General features: G+C 43.1%; 1 protein-coding gene across 4 annotated transcripts in view; it reads left to right on the top strand.

Moving 5' to 3' along the window:
* The first annotated feature begins 52 nt into the window (after positions 1 to 52).
* The window catches only part of CHD1L (chromodomain helicase DNA binding protein 1 like), a 38,776-nt gene continuing 24,648 nt past the window's right edge, over positions 53 to 14,180 (top strand). For 3 of the 4 annotated variants that reach the window (XM_088067563.1, XM_088067552.1, XM_005523896.3), the window contains exons 1-12: positions 53 to 197; positions 1,814 to 1,926; positions 2,691 to 2,797; positions 4,073 to 4,187; positions 4,536 to 4,567; positions 6,626 to 6,707; positions 7,951 to 8,113; positions 8,471 to 8,626; positions 9,712 to 9,804; positions 10,273 to 10,369; positions 11,606 to 11,679; positions 12,774 to 12,884. In XM_088067563.1, coding sequence (XP_087923689.1) covers positions 101 to 197; positions 1,814 to 1,926; positions 2,691 to 2,797; positions 4,073 to 4,187; positions 4,536 to 4,567; positions 6,626 to 6,707; positions 7,951 to 8,113; positions 8,471 to 8,626; positions 9,712 to 9,804; positions 10,273 to 10,369; positions 11,606 to 11,679; positions 12,774 to 12,884 — 1,240 coding nt within the window. In that variant the 5' untranslated portion in view covers positions 53 to 100. The remainder of the gene's footprint in view (positions 198 to 1,813; positions 1,927 to 2,690; positions 2,798 to 4,072; positions 4,188 to 4,535; positions 4,568 to 6,625; positions 6,708 to 7,950; positions 8,114 to 8,470; positions 8,627 to 9,711; positions 9,805 to 10,272; positions 10,370 to 11,605; positions 11,680 to 12,773; positions 12,885 to 14,180) is intronic. The other variant, XM_088067574.1, reaches the window with a different exon arrangement.

The raw sequence follows: 14,180 nt of genomic DNA, 5'->3' as shown, positions 1-14,180 counted from the left end.
GAGCCCGCCCGCTGCCGGGGCGGTGCTGGGGCTGGCCCCGCCCGCAGCCGGCCTCAGGCGGCGGGAACGGAGCGGAGGTGCGGGTGGCTGACGTCTCGTCATGTCCCGCTTCTTCCAGGAGCTCCGCCGCGCCGGCGGCGCCCGGGCCGGGGCTCCGGACGTGCAGGAGGCGGATGTGCAGCGGTGGGGGCTGACAGGTCAGCGGGGAGCCCGGGGGAAGGGCCGGCAGGGAGCTTTAGGGGTGTGGGTGCTGTCAGAGATGGCGGGAGGCGGCGGCGGAGGGGTCCCGCGCTGCCTGGTGCTGCCCAGCTCGTAGAATGGCTTGGTTTGGAAGGGGGTCTTGAAGATTATCCAGTTCCAACCCTCCTGCCATGGGCAGGGACGCCTCCCTCTAGACCGGGTTGCCCAATGCTCCGTCTGACTTGGCCTTAAACACCTCCAGGGATAGGACATCCACAACTTCCCTGGGCAGCCTGTTCCAGTGACTCACCATCCTCACAGTAAAGATTTTTTTCCAAATATCTAATCTAATTATGCTCTCAATTTGAACACATTCCCTCTTGTCCTGTCACTGCAGACTCCTGTAAATGGTCTGGCCCCATCTTTCTGTAAGTTCCCTTAAGGTACTGAAAGGCCTCAGTTAGGTAACCCGGAAGCCTTCTCTTTGCCAGCTTGGACAACCCCAGTTCTCTCAGCTGTGGTTGTTTGGGCTCTGTACTAACAGCCCTGAGGCCAGAAATAAATAGAGATGCGAATAAAGTGGCTCCCGGGCCTGTCAAAGTGAGTTGCAGCTGCTGCAGAGATGTCACTGCTGCCAAGCTCTGTGCGAGCCTTCCCCAGCTGCTGTAGTCCCTGTCCTTGGTTTTGTGGTTAGGTGGGTGTTTAGGCCAGGGCTGAGCTCGGCTTTAACCCCCCTAGTGCCTCAGCACAGCCTCAGCTCTGTGCTTTGGGGCAGCATGAACACGGGTTGGCCTGCTCACTGGCCTTGAAATGAGCTGATGTTGAGTGTGAATTAAAGTGCTTCCCACTGTCTGGAGTGTGGTATATTAAAGGGGAAGGCCTGGGCAATCCATCCTGCCCGCCCATTTTCCTTAGCTGCTGGATGTCCTCACCTCAATTCACAGGCTGGTCTGGGTTTGTGTATCCTGTGGGCTGGTGAGTTACTTCATGCACACAGTGTACTCATTTTCCCAGGGAGGAGCGGGCAGCAATGGCACTGTACAAAGCACTTGAGTGTAAGTACAAGGAAAAGTCTTGCCAACTCCTATGTGACTTGTTTTATATTCATTTTGACATATTGTGCCCCATAATGATTGCAATGGTGGTAGTAGTCACAGTGGCCTATAGTGGAAGTCTTCCTTAGCTTTAAGTACAGAAAAGCTGGAAAACATCTTGTTGAGAAATTATTATTATACAATAATAGATGGTGACAAATATTTCTGGTACCCTAAAGTGTGTCTCTGGCTCTAGTACTTGCATATTTAAAAAAGTGACTCAAGCTGAAAATCAAGCTGTCTCTTAGGAATACAGAGTACCAGCCTAATTGTTAGATCAGGTTCCCTCTACAGTCTGTTGCAATGGCTCAGGGCATTTTTGTGTAAGTTTCTGAGTAGGCTTTAATTTAATGGAATTGCTATAACATTGGGGTCTTTGCTGTTGAGGAAGGTAAACCAGCTTCTGTTGAAGGCTGCTGTGCTTTTCCTGTAAGGCAGATGTTTGGGAAGGCCTGTTCTGGGCAGGACCTGTTTTTACTGTAAGCATGTATGCAGTGCATTGGGTGACTGTAAGTGTAACAAATCACTTTTATTCCCAGGCATTAAACTTCGTCCCTATCAACTAGAAGGTGTAAACTGGCTGGTTCAGTGCTATGAAGTCCAGCATGGCTGTATCCTGGGTGATGAGATGGGCCTTGGGAAGACTTGTCAGGTGTGTCTTCTTCTTCTGGAAAATTATCTTTGCTTAAATTCTTAGGGTTTTAGCCCAGTGTTTCTGCAGAATGAAAAAGCACCCTAATGATTCCACCCCCACCTCTTCAGAATTCCATACTCAAGTGAGAGCTCATTGTCTCTTTCAGTCCTTAACCACTTAAAACAAGTCCTGAGTTAAGTCCTGAGTAGCTCAAAATAGGTTTCAGGATTTTGTAAAAAGATGAGTTGCCATTTTATCCAAACACCTTATGCATAATTCATAGTGTGCAGAGTTGAAGGCACAGTACACAGCCAGTACAGGGAAAATAATGTCCTTGTGATGCACCTGCACCAAAGGGCTTTTTGTGTTTGTCAACACATGGATTAAAATTTATAGATCTATTTTTTTCAGAGGTTTGTTGGATTTTTTTAAAAGTTTTTCAGTGTGTTTAAGTTTTGTTGGAAAATGACTGTACTTTGGATCAGCTGATTTTATTCAATAGGTCTTAAATTACAAATAGTTTTAGAAAATGATGCGTGGTAGACTTGGTTTGTGACTGTGCAAGAAAGGCCTTTGGAAAGGGGCTTCATGTATTGAGGTCATGTTTTAGGATCTAAGCCTTTTTGTCTGTATCCCACTTGATACTCTCTTAACTCTGATTTGTGATAATGAACCTATGGAAACTGGCTGCAAAGCTCAACAAGGAGACAGCTTATGTAGGATCAGACTACTGGGTTGAACCCTTCCCTTATTATTAAAAAAGTATTTTCCTTGCCTTTTAGACCATTTCTGTACTTCTTTATTTGACAAAAAAATTATCCAACAAAGAGAGATTTCTGATACTTTGTCCTCTGTCAGTTCTGAGCAACTGGAAGGAAGAACTGGAGAGGTAAGTTTCAACAGTTGCCTGTCTTACTATATTATTCCTCAGACTTGCAATTGCAAAGTTTGCAAGTTGCAAGATTGCAAAGATTGTTTTCAAATGTGTTCACTCCAACACTTTACTTTTGTCCTTTCAAAGGGATAAAAAGTAAAAAGGGAAGCTGCTACTAAACCAACAAATCAAAACAGACTATGCAGTTAATGCATAGTTTTTACAATGCTGTGGCATTTGTGAGTCCATCCATCCTATATGTCTGTATGGCTGTCTTTCAGTCCAAATGCCTCCACTAGCTCCTTGCTTTTTATTGATTTGTAACCCTCCCTGCTCAGCCTCTCTTAGGCAAAATCTGCTGAAGACAGCCAGGAATCCTCACAATGAAAGGTAAGACCCAAGTTGGGGGGCATGCTCACATATGCACACAAAATACATCACACCTGTGCATGTAGCCCATCCTCACTGGGGTGACTGTGCTGATGGTGTATCTGCTGTGCCTGAAATATGTACATTCGTGGTCAGTAGCCCAGGGATTCATTTTAAGAGAAAGGGCTAGAAGTTAAAGGTTAGAACAGAAGTCTGTCTGTGTGGCCGTTGGCTGATGCTGTCTCTCAGCATCTGATGAAGTCACCCAGGTTACATTCTGAAGTGAGCTGGCCTGATTTAGATAGACTTTGGGTTGGAATAGTTGTGAGAAAGTGCATTCCTTCATAGATCAGCAGTGCAGCTTTCCAGAAGGAATGTTAGGTAAATAACAGTGGTGGAATCAAATGAGGAAGAATTTTATGGTCCCAACAACTGGAACTGGTTTTACCTGCTTTTTGACTGAGAGAATATATTTTTGAAGCCCTGACTTGGATTTCTTTGCTGCAGACATTTTTTGTTTTTATTTTAGTGTGGTTCAGGCCAATTCTTTGGCCTCATCTGGGCCAACTGTGTTTATTCACCTGCTTCTTATGAATTTTTTTTTGGTTCAAAATAGCAGTTAGGTCATGAGACTGATTTTCAATCAGTTTTCAACCTGCCTTGGACTCTTACACCTAGAAGAATGCAGGTTTATTTAGGACTTGTCCAAACCAGAGCCAGCAGCTGAAGTGCCAAACTGAAGTGAAAATCATGAGGGAGTGAGATTCAAAAACTGACATCCAAACACATCTCACAGGGGTGTAGGGTGTTTGGATAGGAATCCTCATTATCTGTGCAGTGTTTGATAATAGGGTCCAATGTCATAAACACATGAAAAGACTTAGCTTGGCTCACTCTTTTTGCTCTTTCTCTTAACAACAGGTTAGCTCCAAGTCTTTCCTTCATAACATATGTAGGCAGCAAGGAAGAGCGACCCAAACTGCAGGAGAATCTGAAAGAGAACTCTCACTACCATGCTCTCCTGACAACATATGAGGTACGTGATGTCTTTGTCATTTGAAAGGTGGGCTCAAGTTTTCCTCGTGTTTTTGATTCATCTGTACCACCCCATGCCTTGTCAGCCCACCAGTTTTCTCAGTTTTACTCTTCCAATTTTCTTCCTTCCTCTCCCTGGGTGGAGTGTGAGTGAGAGGGTGTGTGGAGTTAAACCATGAGATGCTGAAGGTGTCATGTAGCTGTCATGTTTTTTCCCTCAAATAGTAAGTGCCTTCATTCCACTCTGCTCCATTTCACCATAGTTTGCAAGCAGACAGAAAAATGCTTGGTTTTTTAATTGATGTATTTACTTAAATCATAAATCACAGTTCATTTTCTTTCATTGCAGATTTGCCTGAAAGATGCAGCATTTCTAAAGTCGTAAGTCTTTTAATTTCTTCAAATTTACGTCTGCATATCTGTCAACGATCTCTTAAGTGGATGTTTGTATGTGCAAGATTCTGTGTAGTTTCACAAGAGACAGGGGTGTTCTTGGCTTGTGATTAGAACTTTGCCTTTTCCAATTTTCAGTCTTTAATGTCAGCTAAAATATATGTGAAATTCCCCCAAGGACAGTTTTCAAGCCAGTTAACTCAAAGCAATATGACACATAGCGACTTACAGCAGTACATTAAGTATCAGTCCAGCAGAGGACATCCTCAAAAATTTCAGGTTGTAAAGGTACTAGTTGCAAAATTCATTGAAACTGACCTGCATTATATAACAGTGATAAAGTGCTAATACCATGTCCTGAAGTTTATTGCCTCCAGTCAGAACTGTGGAGGGCCCATGAAGCAGTATGCATTCTACAAAGACTGATTATTCAGCTGTAATTCAGCCTGTACGAGGTACTGTCATGGTCACACAGACTTCCACAGGAGTCTGCACTTGATATGGGGAGGAATTTTCCTTTTTTCTTAGCAGCAGTGCCAGTGCCTTGCAATGGTGTTGTGACAGATGCTGGGGGCAGCTATATGTAATGAATGGCTCAGTATCTTTGGAGAAGCAGAAATCCAGTGGCTCCCACTGGTACAATTTTGTGTCTGTCAGGACTAGTCGGGCCCACAATGGGCACCCTCCTGTCTTTCAGCAAAGTACCTGTCTTTGGTCACTGCTGGAAGTAGCAGACTGTGCTGCACACCATGGTAGAAACCAGGTCTAAGGAAAGGTAGCCATGACTATATTGTCCTTACAGTTTCATAGCATGTTCTGTGTTGCTACATATTATTCTGTTGATTTAAAAGTGTAGCCCAGGTTATGTAGCACCCAGGGTGAGCAAGTAGCCAGCCCTAGTATCACAGAAGCATCATCTCCAGAGTAATGTCCTACTTCTAAAGCTAACAAATAACCTCAAAGCCATGTCACTCAAATTTCCGTTTTTGCCCTTCAGTCTTCCTTCTGAAAAAAAAGTGGTTGCTAATCATTTGTACCTTGTCCTGTGTGAGAGCATTTGGAGCACTTTGTAAGGGTGGGTCAGAGTTATCAGATGTCTGCCCACTACTACTCCTTACAAGCAGTGTAACAGCACAAATGAGTTGAGCAAGAGCCATGCTCTGATGGAATAGATGAGGGATCAGACTCTGCTCTGCACATGAGCTTCTGCAATGCCTCACAGTGCAGAGTCCTTCTGCAATTCCTCTCCTGAGCTTGTAGAGTAAGAGTAATGACGTTTGATTGTTCCGGCAATGGAGAACCTCTCTGATACAGCAGAGAAGGAAATTGAGGCAAACAAAGGCTTTTTGGGAAGAATGTAGGTCACTGTGATTTCAGATGTTGTATTCCACTGCAAAAGGAGAGAAGTGTGTGGATGAGAAAAGAGGAGGTTCATGCTTTTCCTTCCCTGGAAATGACTCTGATGTGGAAGTTAAAACCTGAGTGATAAGGAAGGCACAAACACTGAGGGTTGAGAAGATGTGGAGTTTAAACCTAGTGGATCTATGGGATCACCAGTGATTCTGCAGCCTGCTTGAGGACACTCTGCATAGAGCATGAACACAGAACACAGAATAAGTTGAAGCTCCTGTCTGGTGATTTGCAAAAGCCTTGGGATCACTCTTCTGTCACTGACTCATGATAGTCGCTGGGTTTTTGCATGGGTGCTAGGGCCTAGTTTCATGTCCCTTTTTCCAAATCAGAGACCTCCTTGAATGTTCAAGTAACTCGTGTTTATGTCATTTTCCTGATAGTAATGGGGGTGGAGAGAAAAGCAAGAAATTCAAGTGAATTTTGTTAGTCTTGATTTCAGAAAAAATCCCATGTTGGCCCTTCAAAAACAGCACCTGTGAATTCCACCCCACTTTTGGTGTTTGGTTGTTGTTCATGGGGTGGGACCCCACCTCAAGTTGAGCCAAGCAGAGCGACCACTTACTTCGGTCTTTTTGTACTTACAAGAATGAATTGTCAGCTCCTAACTGAAGATGCTCTTTTTGGCTTGTTCAGCTTTAACTGGGCTGCCTTGGTTGTAGATGAAGCACACAGACTGAAAAATCAAAATTCTCTGCTTTACAAGACACTTTCTGAGGTAAAGTAATTCTTTTATCTTCTAGGGTCTTAAGACTTTTCTCTTTTCAGATTCTCTATTTGTTCGCAAAGCATTAAGCCCTGAACAATCACTCATTTCCATCAGAGCTTGTGAGCAGATTACCATATTTAGTGGCAGAGAGATAAAGGCCTTGTTGGCTTTGCATGGCAGTGGGCAATATTTAGAGCTTCCCTCTCATTCTGCTTCATGTTTGGGCTTGCCATGTTGGAGCAATTTGAAAGACTTGAAACAGTGAAAAAGCCAGACATGGTGCTGAACCACAGCTGTGCTACTGCAGAAGTCTGGCTGACCTAAGCAACAGGAGGCCATCTCCAGCTCTGCCAGGGTAAAGGAACCCTTGCCTAGCTCATGAGACCTCAAGTTTTGAACTACTGAGTTCCACTGTCCCGTTTAATTTGTTTACAGAAATTAGGAGAATTGCTCCGGTTTCCAAAGGACCCTGCCAGAGTAGCACAAATGCCTGAGTGAAGGCTGCACTTCTTGTCATGGCAGTGAAACACCGGCGTTTGGTGTGTGCTGGCATCAGCAACAATGTACTACAATACACCTTGGAAAGTAGTGGGTTTTTATTGAATTCCTGAAAGTCTTACATATTCTGAGCATATTGTCCATGATGTCTGTAATTCAGGAGCTTTGGTTATAATCACAAAAAAATAGATGTGATTCACCACATCTCCCCATCTAACCTATTTTCTGTTACCAAACTTGAGAGAAGTTTGTGTTTTTCCAAAGGTAAACATATTTCCCAAGTCTCTTTATGGGGATTACTGTAAGCAACATGGACCAGATAATGTTGCTGTGTTTGTCAGAGTTACCCAGGAAACAGAAATGGAACTTAGTCTGACGCAGTTTCATTTCACTGTCCTATTCCGACTGCATTTTCCAGTTATCCCTCCCTATTTAACATCTAGTATGCAGTATTAGACTGTAGACTGCATGGACCTCAGCATTTTAATACAGCTTTGTACTTTGTTCTTATTTTGCTTACACTGAATTCCTTGCACTGGTGCCAGCCTAGTCAATTTGGAGCTGTTTGACTGTCACACCATACCTAGTGTTGGGATGGTTTTGGCAAATCTGCAGCATTCTGCGAGCAGTTCTGTGCTGCCTCTCGTCTTTTAAGTTAAGCTTAAGAGTGGTGTGGGTGGACTTGTATACCAACTAACTTTTCAGTACCGATGCTTATTCCTAATAATTATGTTTTATTGCTGCTTTTTTTCAGTTCTCAGTAGGCTTCAGCCTACTACTCACAGGTACTCCAGTCCAGAACAGCCTTCAGGAACTGTACTCCTTACTCAGCCTTATTGAGCCTGACATCTTTCCCCAGGAACAAGTGAAAGAGTTTGTTGAGTATTACCAAGTTATTGAAAAGGAGAGTGAGCCTGGTCAGTAATAAGCAGCATTGTACTTCAGTCAGAACCAGCTTTTATCTTGACTAGGAAACATGTTGTGTCCTCTTTATTTGCTTTCTTCTAACGGTTGCAAGCTTTAAAACAAAGCCACAAAACCTAATAATTACTTTTAAGGCAAGAGCTATCTTAATGTAGCTTCTAAATGTTGCAGATACGCAGCTATGTTTTGGTTTCTCTGTTTGTAAAATGTGTCTTGAATGATTTCACTAAGAGATGTGAGATTCCTTTTACATTAATTTTGAAAGTGTACTTCTGAAGGTATTGTAGAAACTCCTTACCTTTAACACAGTATTCTCCTTTTTAATTTTATTTCTCCCTGCCTCTGCATAGCCAAAGAATTGCACAGTCTTTTGCAGCCATTTCTACTTCGGAGAGTCAAATCTGAGGTGGCTGCAGAGCTGCCAAAGAAGGTGGAAGTGGTTCTGTACCATGGAATGTCAGCTCTGCAGAAGAAGTACTACAAGGCCATTTTGAAAAAAGATCTAGGTAACTGGGCAGTTTGAAGTCTATAAATTATTTTTAAAAACAAAACTAATTCCTGTTGTACATACACGCTCTGTTGTAAAGAAGCAGAAGTTACTTTGGTCTGCATAATATGTACAGAATAAATATGCCAAATTTGGGCTGCTTAATTTTTGATTTCAACTTCTGGCAAAATAAGAGACATATATATTGGTCTGTTGCTCAGGTATTGTGAGCTAGGAAGGGTCGGTTTGAGGATCTGCTTTGAGCCAGTCTCAAAGTAATTAAAGTAATTTAAAATACTTACCACAAGGTAAGCCTGCTCCTACTGCATGTTTTTGTATTCAGACAAAAGGGTGCTACAAGAAATTTTGGATCTGTGGTTCTCTAAAAATTTTGTAATAGTAGCACAGATGCCATAAAGCAAACTTCAACCTACTGGATGCAGACAGGAGTTTTTTGGGAAGCTGCAGGGTTATGTAGACAATGCAACCGCTACCATTGTGTGGTTTGTGACTACTTATTTGTCGTAGGGAAATTAAAACTGGGGAGTTAGAGAGCCTTTGTTCTTCTAGGGCTTTCTAGAACTTTGCATAAACTTCACTTGGAAATCTGAAACTTCATCTTGTACTGTAGTCAGCATATGTGTATGCAGTTCCTTTTTGTTCCTCACAAAAATGCAACTCTCCTTAATGTCCTGGTTGCCCAGGAGATCTTGATTGTACTGTATATTTTTATTTTTTTAAATGCAAATGAACTTCACCAAATTTCTTTCACTTATTTTGATGTTTCACTCTCAGAAAAATTACAGTGACCTTTTCCACGGAGTCCAGAAAGTTCAGTGAGTCTGAAAAGGCAAGGTAGTGCTTATCACAGTCTTATTTCTAAAAGCTTGTCCAAAAAGTGTGAGGGAAATTTTTTTTTGGTCCATGAAAACAGATGTATTAGTCTTGAGATGGGAAATTCAAATCCAGATGTTATACACAGAGAGAAATACTCCAGTGCTGAAGCACTTCAGAGCAGTGCTTAGTACCAAGACATTCCCAGTCACAGCCATTAATGGAGCATGGGCTTCCCTGCTTTGTTCTTTTCTCTGCTGTTTGTTCCAGATGCATTTGAAAATGAAATGGGAAGGAAGGTTACACTCCAGAATGTCCTAATTCAGCTTCGGAAGTGTGTTGCCCACCCATACCTGTTCAACGGTAGGAAAGCACTGCTCTCTTTTGAAACGGGAAAAACACCTTTCTTGATTTACACAGCGGTTTTCTACTATTAGTGTAATGCTTAAAAGAAGCAGGAAATAAACACTCTTGTACTTGAATCAGTAACAGCTGTGAGTTTGTGATCAGTTTCAGCACATGACAGTTCATCAGTAATGACAAATAAAGTAGGAGACTGTGTGAAGTCTGAGTTTCTGACTGCAGCTTTCTATTTCTATGTCTTCTCTCATCTAAACAAAGACATCACTTTGTGATTTCACTTTCACAAAGCAGAAATGCTTTGTGAACTACTGAGGGTGTCATCTAGAGATAGAGAAGGACCATCACTTCTCAAGCAAGCACTGTATGGCTCTGCTCAGCAAATGTGACAGTGCTGACACACTGAGGTTGACCACATAATTTTTATTTCTGTGGTATTAACTCTGCTTTTGAAATGCCTTTCTGTTCCAGGTGTTGAGCCAGAACCCTTTGAGATTGGAGACCATATTGTTGAAGCCAGTGGCAAGATGTGTTTGTTGGATAAACTCCTTTCATTCTTGTACGCTGGGTATGTCATGTTGGGATGGGGTTGACATAGGGAGAAAAAGTAAACTGGGAAACAAAACTACTTTATTTAGCCATAGATTGGGCAGTTATTCATCACAACACAAACACTGACCTATTTATTGCACATTACTCACTACTTGAAAGAAGTAAAAACTGTATTTTTTTTGTAAATGGTAGAGGAACCTTGAAGATTTTTGTAGCTTCCCTTTAAGCATTTCTCAAAGCATTTGACTAACTCTCTCACATGCTCTCATATTTGCCATATTTGAGAACCTGGGACAATAACCATGTGACTTGGTATTCAGCGGATCTGCTTTGATTGTGAGTTTCCTGAGAGTGGTTTCTAATGCCTCAGTTGAGTTCCTTTGTGCTAGCATGCCTGTGTTAGCCTGGGAGGCACAATCCATGGCAAATGTGAAAAAGAGAAACCCAAAAATAAGCTGAAACTTCAGAAGTTTTGGAATTTATGTTCAGAACCCTTTGTGTTGTGCTCTGGTGAGTTCAGAACCTGGAATCCAAAGACCAAAGAACAAAGCTTTAACAGCCCTTGTGAAGTTCTGATGTGATTTTGTTATCTTTGTCCTGTTATGTAGCACCTTGTGAGTGGCTGCCTCTCCACTGAATGTCTTTGCTGCAGGACCATCCTTGTTAAAATTCTAGACTTGAAAATGTCTGTGTTCTGCTCTAGGGTGAAGTCTGATTTTAACAGAACACTGTCTAAGGCCTAGGGCTGGGAGGGAGGAGAGCTGATTTCTAACACACCTTTGTAGGTAGAGCTTGATCTTTGAGGATCATTTGCTGGAGAAGGAAATGTTCTTCTGTCACAGAGATGCTGATACTACATTTCTCCCGTATTTCAGGTGCATTGTAGTGTATGATTTGAGAGCAGTCACGTGGTGAAGAAGACCTCGTCATGCTAGGCTGAAGCTGGGGGTCCTTTTAGACAGGCTCCTCACCAGCCTATATCCAGCCAGCAGCAGAGCTGTGCCAGAGCCCTGTTACTTCTCTGTGACTCCACACTCTGGACAGATCAAATGATGATGGCAAATAAAGCTTAACTGATTACATTTAGATGTGGAGCTGAAAATGTGCTGGGGGAATGGGCCATGATTCTGGGAGGCCTTGCTGTGTAGCAGGGACTAATAATGACTGGTTAAGCTATTGTGACCCCCCCCAGCACACTGTGAAATACTGTCACAGTATGCTGAGATCACAGGGTTTCTTGTTCTTCTTGCAGTGGCCACCGTGTGTTGCTCTTTTCTCAGATGACTCAACTGCTCGATATCCTGCAGGACTACATGGACTATAGAGGTATGTTCTGCACACTTTGATAAGAGAGGGCTTATCCTAATGATTTCTGCCAGATATCGTTCCTGTGATTTTGGTTGATCTTCCTGGATGGAGAAAGGAATGTGATGAAGTTTTTTTTGGTTCTTACTAGATTGGGACCATGTTCCTGCAGCAGCTCTGTGAGTTGGAGGGACTTGAGTTCAGCTTTTTGCTGTTACCAGCTTCCTGAAATGAGCTGGCCGTTAAGTGTTGTTCTTCAAATTAGCTTCATCTTTTGTGCCTTGATGAAATGGAGCTAACAAATGGCAGGGTAGCAATGTTTCATTATATACCTGTGTTCAGTTGTGTACCTGTGCCCTGAAGTAATTGCAGTAAAGGCAGTAGGCTTGCTCTAGATTCACTTTGTCCAGTACAAAACACAAACTGAGCCACAGTTATACCAGGAAGTTAATTTTTGATTAAAACAGTTGTTGACAGTGGGGCCCCAACATGTCTGTGAGGGCAGGTTGGGTCAGACCATTCTTGGCAAGGTTAGCAATGTGTTCTTGGGACATTTTCTTTTGTTTCCATCCACGTGGCTCCATGCCTGCTGAGGATTTCCCATGAAAGAAGCTTTTGTTTGGTGTTGATGGTTTTGGATGACTAGTAATGTAGGATAAAACCAAATGTAGTGCCATATCCCATACTACTTGCTCATAGCAAAGCACACACTAAAGGCCATGGGAGTTTGGATAAGGAGGATCTGATGGTTGTTATCCTGTTTTGTGGGGCCAACAGCCAGCACAGCATAGTCTGAAATGGGACTGTGTGCTAATGTTCTTTTACTTGGGCTCTGAGTTTTCCTGTTGTGTTTCCAAGCAGTAAATTAAATGCTAAGAGTCTCTGCTTCAGATTCAGCTAAATTACTCTTTACCAACAGTCAATCTGGAAGTCAGGGTCATTACCTCAGTTTATATGAGGTTTAAATGGGAATAAATTAAGGAGTTGAAGGCAATAAAATGAGAACCAAGTCAGGAGGATTTGGCACAAAAACATTCAGAACAGCAGTGAGACAATAGAGAATGAGGTAAGAGGGTAAGGCAAAAATTCAGAAACATTCACGTTTGTTTGGAAAGGCTACAGCTACGAGCGGCTGGACGGCTCTGTTAGGGGTGAGGAGAGACACCTTGCCATCAAGAACTTTGGTCAACAGCCCATCTTTATCTTCCTGTTGAGCACCAGAGCAGGTAAGGAGAGACAAACAACCCATCTTGCTTCTGCACTCTTATTTTATTCTCTCTGGCAAGGTTTCAGGGAATTCTGAATCCTGCAGAGCCTGCTTGTGTGGGGGATTTTTGAGGGAGACAGGACACATCCTGAACTTGGGTCTCTCATCTAGGACATCTGGTTTCTGTGCGTTCCTTTTGGCAGCTGATGCCAAGATCCTTTTCGAATTGCAGCCTCTTGAGTTTATTTTATTCCAAGTTCCATAATGCCTGTCTCTGTGCCAGTTTGAGCTTAAGGAATCTCACTACCGTTTCATTTCTGCAAGCATCCGACTTTAGGCAGGAACAGACTGCCTTTAAGTAAGCTGGTGGAATTGTTTCTCAAGTTTGCTGAACATGGACATGCTCTTTAGCTGGCAGACAGACTGAAACAAGAACCTTCTACCGTCCTGAGGCTGCAGAGAACTCCATGGGACTGCCATCTGTGCTGCTTCCCCTCTTCACTCCCTGGGCAGATCTGTGTCTTCTACACGGTTTCAAACTTCCCTGTCTCTCTGTTCAAGCAAGCACAGAGCCAGGCTTCTGCTTGTCTCCAGAAGAGGAATCCACACTGCTTGGTCTCAAACATCAAACTGGAGCCAAGTCAAGTCTTCCTTTGGGCTTGTGGTTAGACTTGTCTTGATGAGCCTGCACCACAGTGCACGGAGGGGAGCACCCAGGGATAGTGAAGACCCTAAAGCTGGATGTGTCAGGAGTTTGTGTGTCTCTCCCCACAGTGCCTGAGCTCTCCCTCCCATGCCAGCCAGACTTAGGGCTGTTTTTTACTGCACACTGCTATGTCTGGCCAATACAGTACTGCTTGCATTCAGCTGGGAGCAGGTGTGCTAACAGGATTGCCATTGCTGTTATATTATGGACAGAGATTTTCACGGGTATGGCTGTCTCTACTTGCAGGGATATTCTGATTACAGGGAGGGTGTCTTGTCATGAGCTGGGGGAAATGTAAGGCAGCAGGCTGTCCCCTCTTTAACTATAGCATGTGGTCACAGTAGAGGTATTTAAAAATATAAAACTTTTTTTTGTCTTTTTATTTCATGAGAGCCCAAGTTCTAACTTCAAAACCTCTAAGTCATATAAACGCCTGGGCTCTGGTTATTGTATAGTTTGGCTTGGTGTTTTCCACTGTTTCAGTGGTATATTTACAGCTGGTTCTGTACTGCAGCCAAGTGATGACTTGGGCAGTCCCTTGTGGCTTCAGGGAAGCCAGTCTTTGCAGGGGTAATCTCTCTGCCAGCAGAAGAATTATGTCTATGTTCA

The sequence above is a fragment of the Pseudopodoces humilis genome, chromosome 2 (assembly GCF_049639895.1).
Source record: "Pseudopodoces humilis isolate 2021_Gansu_Grassland_sample_001 chromosome 2, ASM4963989v1, whole genome shotgun sequence".
Lineage (NCBI taxonomy): Eukaryota > Metazoa > Chordata > Aves > Passeriformes > Paridae > Pseudopodoces > Pseudopodoces humilis.
The sequence above is the reverse complement of the archived record's forward strand: the minus strand, read 5'-3'. Positions and strand labels throughout refer to the sequence as shown.